This window comes from Octodon degus, unplaced genomic scaffold (assembly GCF_000260255.1).
Source record: "Octodon degus isolate 3935 unplaced genomic scaffold, OctDeg1.0 scaffold00108, whole genome shotgun sequence".
NCBI lineage: Eukaryota > Metazoa > Chordata > Mammalia > Rodentia > Octodontidae > Octodon > Octodon degus.
Window position 1 is genome coordinate 1,218,658 of NW_004524684.1, and position 10,785 is coordinate 1,229,442.

The 10,785-nt window shown below is 41.7% G+C and overlaps 1 protein-coding gene across 5 annotated transcripts in view; it reads left to right on the plus strand.

The window, feature by feature from the left end:
• Positions 1 to 10,785, plus strand: part of Ccdc146 (coiled-coil domain containing 146) — a 157,503-nt gene that overhangs the window by 39,027 nt on the left and 107,691 nt on the right. For all 5 annotated transcript variants that reach the window (XR_002822810.1, XM_004639248.2, XM_023724324.1 and 2 more), the window contains exon 2: positions 158 to 327. Coding sequence is in view for 4 of the 5 variants with exons in the window: in XM_004639248.2 (XP_004639305.1) it covers positions 169 to 327 (159 nt within the window). In the remaining variant the exon portion in view is untranslated. The remainder of the gene's footprint in view (positions 1 to 157; positions 328 to 10,785) is intronic.

Below are 10,785 nucleotides of genomic sequence, written 5' to 3' on the forward strand. Positions count from 1 at the left end.
CACACTCACCGGACCTGGGCTAGGACTGGGTCTGGGGGCTCCTGAAACTCGGCAGAAAATCCTCAGTTTCAGTTTTTCGCTACTCTATTTTCTGCTCATTTTGCTTATATGTGAAGAGACTCTTAAAAAGCTGAATGTGAAATGGTTTCTATTTCAGAATTGTGAGAAATGGAAGATAGCTCCACAGACACAGAAAAAGAAGAGGAAGAGGAGGAGGGTGAAGGGTCTGAACCAGACATCGGTTACGCCGTAGTGCCCACGATTAACATTCAAGATGAGCGGTTTGTTGACTTATCTGCAACTCCAGCTTTCCTTTGCCTGAATGAGGTATAGAATATGATTATTTTTATTATTGTTATTATTGTACACTATTGCTATAGTAAACATGAATCATCATCTACTCAAAAATTCAGATGAAGCCAATGTAATTATCAAAATTCATTACATGAATCCTATAGGTAACAGGTACAGCTTGAAGCCCTTTAAAGTAAAATCAACCTTGCTTTTGCTTTCACGAGCTCATTGTGTGATTCTGGGCTAATACAGTAGTGTAGGTTCCCATGCTGTTAAAGCATAAGACTGTATTTCCCCCAAAATAAGAGCTGCCTGGAAGATCAATCTTGAAAACTATAGATTAGAAATTCCAGCCCAGGTCACCTCTCCTCACCTTATAGAGCAGCAACTGAACAAGAGTACAGTGCCGGGAGGACAGTCAGGCCAGGCGTTCTAGAGCTTTAGTCTTCAAGACTGGTTACTTTCCAGCTAGGTCTTATTTTCATGGAAAGAGAATATATATATAGTTGGTATGTGGAATAAGCAATGTTTCTTTAATGTATACCAACGCTTACTCAATAAAATGAAGTTAAAAGATATCATCATACAATGAAAGGAAGAATATATAGCGGCACACTGAACTCTGCAGATAGCTCCCTATCTGTGAGGAAGCAAAGGAGACCCCAATAAGTTATATCCTCTCCAGGTCTGACTTTGAAGGCAAAATCCCATCTATGAGGAGAGTTGGGTTTATAAAAAATAATAACCCACCACACATGCAGCTGTCGTCGTGTCATGCTGGAGAGCTGTAGTTTACAAAATGATTTAGAGGACATTTGAACTCTAGTCTATCAGCCCTATGGAAAGATATCTCAACAACCACTCTAAAACAATATGATAGCCACAGCAAAAATAAGCTTACAAATTCTTAAAGCAATTGCAGAATTCATTCAAAACCAGAAAGCAGAAGCAAACAGGAATAGAACAGAAAAAAAAGCAATTTTTAAAAGATAATGTTATGTGTGGGCATGTGTTTGTGTGTCTGTGTTTAGGATCTAAATTGCCAGATCATTTACTTTTCCCTTGATTTTGGCATAATTTCAGATAAACAAGAAAGTTGCAAGCATAGTACAAAGAAATCCCAGAAGTAGTGGGATATTCAATTATGGCAAGCTTTGGCTGTCTTGGGTGTCAGCTTAACATTCCATAGGTGGGGGTTAGGTTTATACCCTGCAATGCAAAGCATTCTAAATGGCAATTTGGAATTACAGTCTGCATTTAATATGTCTTGGATACTTTAAATGGCTTCTATCCCCATGTTTTTAGTAGAACTGTTTCCTAAAGTAAACTACTTCCTAACTGTTGCCCTGTCAGAATCCTTTGGTCGAGGTAGTCTCGCTTGCCTCATTTTGTTAATGTGCTGTGAAAGATCAAAACTTTGAATATGTAGTGTATGTGATACAAAATTGTGAATTGGTGGGACTTAAGTAACACTTTGTCAGCATTTGAAAATGCTGGTGCTTAATCCTCTTACAGAAAATTTGCCTCTAAATTTGAAGCTGGAAAGTCACTGGAGCAACTGAAAAACAATACATGGTATTTTTTGGTATGTGTTAAAAATTGTGTACAAAGTGAATCATGTGTACTGATCCTCAACACAACCAGTAAAATCTCAAATATTAAAGACAAAAAAAAAAAAAGAAAAAGAAATCCTGTGTCCCTTCCACCCCAGCCCCCCAGATGCTAGCATCTTACCCACTGACTTTACTTTCTTCCCCCACCGCCCCCTCTTCTGAAGACAAGATGCCCCTTTATAACTAAATGCAGTTGTGCAATTCCTTCTGTTTTATTCTTTTACATAATCAGAGTGGGATTATATCGGGAAACTAATACTGCTGCGATACCATCATCTAATCTACAGGTCTTACTCAGACCTTGCCAACTGTGTCATCAGGTCTTGCCAACTGGTTGCTAACATTCTTTATAGCCAGTGACTACACTGTTCATTACACATTCACAGATGACACATCTCATTCAATAGTCATCTCTTTAATCTAGATCAGCTCCTTGGAATTTTAAAAATTTCTATTAGCCTTGAAACTATTGAAAAGTATAGGTTAGTTAGTTCATAGAGTTTCTGTCATGTTGGATTTGTCTGACTTTCTCATGTTTGGATTCAAGTTACTCATTTGGGGGAAATACTAGGTACAGTGTTACATTCTTAAGTGTCTTATATCAGAAGCACGGGAAGGTGATGTATCACATTGCTAGTTAGGGTGGTGACTTCCAGGTTTCTTCTGTATAGATTATCATTACTTTTCTATTTGAAATTAATAAACATCCACTGGGAAGATACCTGAGGCTATGAATACTTCTCACTCTCTCACTCCTCCTAAAATTTTCACCTACTAGTTGGGTGTCTATTGATGATTCTTGCCCAAATAAATTCTTATGATGGTGATTTTCTAACTCACTCTCTCTGTCTCTCTCTGTCTCTCTCTGTCTCTCTCTCTCTGTCTCTCTCTGTCTCTCTCTGTCTCTCTCTGTCTCTCTCTGTCTCTCTCTGTCTCTCTCTCTCTCTCTCTCTCTCTCTCTCTCTCTCTCTCTCTCTCTCTCTCTCTCTGTGTGTTTCAGTGCTGAGGCTCAAACTCAGCAGGTGAACACTGTACCACTGAGCCACACTGTGAAGTCCCAAACACATTATTTTTTGTTGCTGTTACTGTTGGTGGCTTTGGAGATGGAGTCTCACCATGTTGCCAGGCTGGTCTCGAGCCCCTGGGCTCAAGTGGTCCTCCTAGCTGAGCCTGGTCGTTGGACAATTACATTAGGTGGCTTTCTCCTCTTAGGAGGATCATTCTCTTCATTCTGATTTAATGTTTTCTCTGTTTATCTGTGTGGGATTATGGGATCTCACGGGATTTTGTTCAGTGGGTTATAAACCACTACTATCATCACTCACTCTGACTGTTTAATTACCCAGGATCTGGCCAGTGTGCACATCTCTAAGTGGGCCCGTTTGTCCTCTGGCCTGCCTCCGCAGTTCTCTGTATGCCTCTTCACTCTCTGGCACCAGAATGTGTTCTGGGCTCCCATTGTATTTCCTTTGCTTCAGCTCTGGAATCAGTCTTTTTTCAGAGGATCCCTCGTTTTCTTTTTGTGGAGAAGGATATTTGGAAACTGAGATCTCAGTGCTGGGTATGGTCACTGCTACTGGTGTGTCGATGCTTTAGACACTCTCAAGAACTTGGATCTGCATGGGTTTATATTTCTTTGTACCTTTGTCTTCATATATTTAAAACCATGAATTCATAGCTGATCGAAGTTCTGTATCAATTCATCATGTGTCTAACTTTGCAGTAGAATTTCTATCTTTACTAATTCAATTCAATTAAAACTAAAGCTAAACTTGTGTCATAAAGTTGCTTAATGTGGTTACTGCCAAAGGGATTTTACCTATATATGACATAGGGTCACCCATTTTTAGGACTGTCACAAGTGGTTTGAAACCAGGTTACTTTGAGCCTAATTAAAACATCCTCCCCCCATATGCCTGAGATGTAGCCCCTTGCTCCTGATCCCACTCACCCCAAAGGCAGCCGCTTCACAGCTGCTAACCTTGAGAAAGCCTAATGGTTAGCACCAGAGTCTCATGAGTAAGTGCCCCACCTTCCTACATGTTCTCTCTAAATGAGCCCCCAGCCCTTGCTGGAAACCTGAGGGACAAAACCGGTGGACCTTAATAGAGGTGCAGAGAGACCTACATCTGTTGGTTGGCACCAGGCATCTTCTGTCCGAAACTCTGGTCACTCTCAGATGAATAACGACATACTTCTTCTGTCTCATGTACTGTATTTTGGTGTCACCTCCTCATGCCATCTTACCTGTTTCCCTAGCCCCACCTCAGCTCAGGTCAGTCCCCCCTAGGTGACATCTGTGTTGGTTTATGGCCACTCTCCCCGGAGAGTCCTCAAAGATGAAAGAGAGAAAGAAAGAAATCATAGTAAGAAAAGAACTCACAAGTTGAGTTTATGTAGCAAAATTATGCTGACAGTAAAAATTATACTTGAAGGTTTTTTAAGCCAAAGATAAACAAATGTTTGCTTTGTCAATTGAAAGAATTTAGAACAACTTATCCACATTTATCTTCAACCTACCACTTTATTAAGTATTTAAAATCTTACTACACCCATGCTATGGTTATTCATTGTTAGATACGATGGTGACTCCACAATAGATTTCAACAATAGTCAAAGAAGAATTATCTTCACTACTCTGCCATAGCAGCAACATTAGCATTTTTCACTGCATCAGAACTAACTCTAATTCATATGAAATCTTACAGAACAAACTACTGGCTTCAGCCAACTTTGGTAATAAGTATGAACGATTAAGGGGTGGGAAGGTGGCTTAGTAAGAGAGCGCTTGCCTCGTGTTATGAGACCTTGTGTTTGGTCCCTAATACTGCAAACACAAACAAGGAAAACTCTGCCAAGATATTGTTAAGAATCAAAGCTATAGCCTCAGTTTCTAATTCTTTTGACATTTAAAACATAAGATTTATAGGAGCTTTAGAGTTTTTAACCTCCATTATATAAAGTTGTCCTCCTTCAGCTGTCTAAACAGAAACCACTGTCATCTGCAAGATAGCAAGGGTTCAGGAGACAGCTGAAAGAAAGCTGTTGGAAATCCACTTCCAAAAATCCATATGTGTGGCATCACATTGAAAGAGCCAGAGCCCCTGAGAGCACTTGTTGTTCTTGGTGCCAGTGGCACAGCTGCCCTGGCACTGCAAAATGGCAAAGCCCAGTGTCATTCTGCCACCCAGTCCTCCCTGAAGAATGAGCTCAGTGTGGTAGGCACAGCACTCTGCAATTTGGAACTGTACTACTTCACAATCTCTTCCTCACTCAGGCCCTCGGGATCTTCTTACCTCATTGGGGACTCTCTCACATTTAGAGGTCATAAATTCAGGGGCCAAAGGACACTGGTTTTCTTAAAATATGTGACAGAAGCTTTGCCCAAGTCAACCTCTTCATGTTGCCTCTGAAAATGCTGTGTCACCCCAACCAAAAACCAAATGATCTTCTTCCATAGGTCACACTTCACGACCCTTCCCTCTATTCTGAAATGTTTAGAATCATGTCCTTCAGGAAATGCCCGGCGCCCAGCACATGGGGTTCTTGGACCTCCTAATTCTTGTGGCATTTGTAGGCCACACCCATGACTTGGTAGCCAGCCACCAATAGATACTTACTGACCAATCTCCTCATCAGATACTATACAGAAAATCTAGAGATTCTTGCCGACATGGTGTTCTCATTAAGGAAGATAAACAGGGCAGGAACTAGGTACATCACTTCACTCTTTGGGGTGACTCTCAGAGCAATGCTTGGAATGAAGCCACATGACTCCCCCATGAGCTCCCTCTGGACCCAGTGTCTGACTCCACCCTTGCTGCATAACTCTGAGGCCCAGCATGCCACACTGTTCTTGGCCTGTTGAGAACTGAGTCTCGTCCCAGTCTCTATTTTTGAATATTTTCCTCAGGTTATGTATACCTATATAGCAAATCTCACAAATACTAGATGTGCAACTCAGTGGATTTTTTCATATGCTTATAACCAACATGTTCAGCATAGAATTTGTCAGTCTTCTCCCAAGCCTTATTCTCTCTCCTGTCCTTTGTCAGTTCAAATATTAAATTCCTGTATCTCTTGGTTGTTTTTTCTCCCCATACTTTCAGGTTAAAATCTGTTTTCAACAGCCTGAAGTGCTCTCCTGGACCCTTTGATAATGCTTGCTCTTATCAAAGATCCCTTCTGTTCTGTCTTGTCACATGTGTTTGCCCCTTCATCAACGCCCTGGAAAGAGAATCACATCATGCTCATCATTCCATCCATTAAATTCATTAGCAACATTGTATGGCAGTAGATTCTTTCTCCTAGTGCTGTGTAGGGTCCTACTGTTCTTATACATGACCTGAATTTACAAATTCATTTATTTGCATATATGCCAACGAGTAGAGTTACTGTGTCTTGTCTAGGTTTATATTCAGCTTTTGCAGGGACTTTCAAATGGTTTGCCAAAGACTTGTACCAGCATACATGCTGCTGGCCTTCCTGTTGGATGCTGAAGCACGTCCAGTGTTAATGTAAGCTACCGCTTTCACGGAATTCCCCGAGGTGGGATTTCTGTTTCCATCTGTGTGTTCTGTATAAAGCAACACTGATTACATTCCTGGGTTTTGTTGTCTGGTGTCAGTGTGTCAGATGTTGAACTTTTCCATGACTTGAAAGCCATAAATTTATTTTTGTTTTAATGCCATGAACCAACATCAAAGTATGATTTTGCCTAAGATTTTGTGGCTCTGCTTCTTACCAAGAGGTCCTTCCTTCTCCTCACTTACTGTGAATAATTCTTTTGCTTATCATTAAGTCTTTGAATTTATTTTTTGTATTTTTTGTATTTTTTTGAGAAGGGTCTACATGGTGTTCAGGGTCTCACTGCTAGATCGGACTCATAGTGAACCACCTGTTTACAGCCTCCCAAAAGCTGGGGTTACAGGCACGCACCACTATGCCCTGTCTCAGTCGCCCTCTCAGCACACCCTGGGGCAAGGCCAGCATGGCAGGCCCAGGGACCAAACCCCTGGCCCCTACACCTGGTTGCAGGTGCTTTAATCTGCTGAGCTATTTGGCCAGCCCTAAGTCTTTGAATTTAGCCACAAGATAAAGAAAAGAAAGTGCTGGAATGTTTGAGAGACAGGGGTAGAAATGTGACTACTTTAGGGAAACACTAAGGAAGAGAACATATGTATTGGAATAGAATACAAAATTCTGTCACAGTAGAGTGTGGATGAGTAGATATTAATCATGGGTAAGTAGATGAAGAGAGTTTAGATTTGTTGGCAATATGACCTTTCATATGTAAACCAGGTCACATATAAAATTGAATTGTTAGACTTCTTACAAAAACTGTGACTGGCATTTGCACCTAAGTTGTTGTGGTTTCAGGTCAGATTTGATAAGAATTCTGGTCTCAAGAAGACTGTGATGGATAATGCTAGCCAATAAGTCTTGATCCGGTTCACAGATGTTTATTTATACAACAACCACCACGTGCCAGCCAGGTGCTGTTAAAAGACATTTTTTTCTCTCTTTTTTTAAATCTATTTAATACAGGATCTACAGGGTCTCACTACACAGATTGGACTCGTAGTTATTTTCATATTTTGAGCTTCCCAAGTGCAAGGATTACAGGTGCGCGCCACCACACCCAGTCTCAATTTCCCTCTCAGCGCACCTGGGGGTGGGGCTGGCACGGCATGATGGGGATCGGACCCCAACCACTGTGCCCTGCCTAAGGAGGCACTTCAGTCCACTGAGCTGTCTGGCCTGTCCAAGACATATATTCTGTTGTTGTCAAAGCCCTGAAATCTAATTTATCCTCCAAGTACTGCTGTGCTGGATTGTGCCAAATACCACAGGGATTCACAGACACAAAACACACAAAAGGTTCCTGTTCTGTACTACAAGCTTTGTTTGGGAACGAGAAGTTTGACAAGTTACATGTCCACAAAAGGCAGTATGGGATTCCAGACATAGAAACTTCAAATAGTTTTATTAGCACCAAAAGGATGGGCCCTTTCTGTGCAGTGAGGTGCTTTGGGAGAGGCATTTGGAAGACAGTAAGTCACACGAGAGGATATTTCATCCTTGGATTGTGCTACATCTGTGTCTTTCTGTCCTTGACCTGCACCCAGATGCATTTACACAGGCAAAGTCTGCAGAGCCCAAGACACCTCATCGCAAATGTGTGCAGAACTGCCTTCATGTGTGCTTCTTACCCCAAAGAATCAAAGGTGTGTTGTCACCTGTTTCTGTCCTGTACAGGTCTTCTAATGTCACCTCTTATCTGTTCCTTTCCTCACACCATTGAGATAAAACAAGAAGAGTGACTGAATGATTGTAGTGGTAACAGGAAAGGGAACAAATACATTTAAGAGAGATATTAGGAAAGGATATGACTCTAGGCCTAGAGGGTCGGAGAGGAGTGAGGGAAAGAGGCTAAGTTGACATTTGGAATTCTGATTTAGGAAAAGGGCTAAATTATGGTAACATTTGTGACAGAATTCAGAAGAAGCAATGGACCTGAGGACAATGTGTAGTGCATGGATCTGAGCTTGCCAGGGAAGCCCCAGGCTAGAGAGGTAGACATAAAAGGGCCCTGACGGTTTGCAGGTTGCTTTCTGAAAGGATTGTAGCTTCCTATTTGTGAAGGGCCATCTGAGTGACTCTCCTTAAAAAAGTATCATTTGTCTCCATTTTGGCTGAGCCAGGCCCTATTTCCATGTACTGATACATACAGAGCTGGCTAGGACTTTTCCTTATCCCTTCAGTTGGCTTTAAGCAATGCATGTTGGTCCAGCTGAGGTGCTGGTGTAGTGTTTGAAGATGGCAGGTGTGTCTCCCCTGAATGCCCACCTGTTGTTCCCTTGTGCGAGCCAGGACAACATGGGATGAAGAATCAGTGCTCCATGCTGTCAGCTGGGATCAGCCTGGAGATAGAGGCTATGACTTCCTGGGACTTGGAAAATTACACATCAGAGCTGAAGCTCTGACTCCAAAACATTAGATGCTACCTCGGTTGTGTCATGCAAATTGCTCTCTCTACAGATTCTTCTCTGCATATTGTCTGCAATGAGGTGATTTCATGCCTCCTACCCAGCCCAGCTCACAGCACTCCCCGCCATTCTCACAGTCACTCATCCTCAAGCCACTCCACTCTTCACGAATTAATAAAACCCAGGTTCAGCCTTAGGTCCAGGCCTTTGTTCCAGAAGTCATCATCATGGCTGGACTTGGGACCCCTTGGCTCCCCACAGCTACAAAGATGCCTTCCTGTCTTATTTTCACCACGGGTTGCACTGGAACTGGTAGTTTGGAATTAACTCACTAGAATTCCAGAAACTTCCATAGGATTGCAAATGTAAATTCCCTAGGTCATGAGAACTAGGGAGGGCTCTCTCTAGCTATTCAAGGTTACTTAACAACACAGCCTATCCCTATGTATTTATAGAGAAACACTTTCACTGGTTACCTGATTCCAGACTTTGGAAGCAATTGTTTCACTGATCTAGTCACAGCTTCACAAGATACCTTTCATACATTTGATTCTGCTAAGACTGACACCAGATAAATAAATTTGGGATTTTTTAAATTCTTAATGACTGAAAGTGTGGGTGCTTTTCTGATACCACTGAAGTTGGGTCCATTTTCTGGCTTGCACCTTCGGCAGATTTACTGGTGAGTTTCAAGGAAGTAGAACAATTTCTGTCTTGCACCTTAACTGATCAAATAACTGGTTACAGAGAGGAAAGGCTAAGCTTCTCACCTTCAAGGAGCTTACAGTCAGAGGTATCTGAAGTACATAATGTAGCTTTCTAGATGAGCTCATAGACAACGAGAAGTGTGAGATGACCTTTCCGTCATGAAGACTGAGACCGTCTTGGTTTTGTACCTGGAAGAGCCAGGACAGAGCCCCATCCTGCTCCCTCCTGCCTTGGCACACATTGCGCTTGGCACTGTGCCCTGCATGCTCACATAGTCAGGCACCATTTTAGCATTTGGCAAATGGTTTTCAAAATAAACTTTATACTAAAATGAAAACCAAAGGTAAATATATAATGACTCCATTGTATTATCATGAATTTCCTTATTTTTTCCTTAGTCACCGCAGTTCCTTAATAGCTGTGCTTAAAGGTTGTATTTTTTTCAAACCTTACTTGTCTTTGCTATTTTCCTCCTGTTGCTGAGACAAAATACCTGACACCCAAAGCTACATGAGGGATGGTTTATTTGGCTCGCAGCTTGTGGAGGTTTCAGTCCTTAGTTAGCTGGATCAAAGGCAGGATGGCTTGCCAGAGGACGTTGTGGAGGAGAAACAGGTGATGGCAGGCAGAAGACAAGAAAAGCAAGAAAGCAGGGGACCGTAAGAGCACCTTTCTGCCACTTTTATCTTAATGAGACTACTTAGGGCAGGTAGCACTTATATCCTTAATTCTAGCATTGTACCGTGAAACAGCCATGCGCTGTAGCTCCAGCCATCTCTGAAAAGGCTCCACTTATTACCAGATAAGGGTTTGAGAGGAGCACTAGACACCAGCCATAACACTAGTATATTTATTTTTAAAATATTTCTATAAATCTCACCATTATTGGCATGTTTTCTTTTTTTTTTTTTCCCATCACATATCCAAGTAGCCTTACAAGAATAATTTTTCAAGATTTTATTTGGCTGTCAAGAAATTTTAAACAGCATGATAGTTAATTAAACAACACAAATAGATTCCACTGTTCCCGTACAAGTTTTGCTTTTCCTCTGCCATTGCTGATTTTTTTTTTGTCTTTACTATAATCAGGTAGAGGGGCTGGTGAGATGGCTCAGTGGTCTAAAGCACCTACTTAGAACAAGCTTAGCAAAGCACAGGGACCACGGTTCAATCCCCCAGCC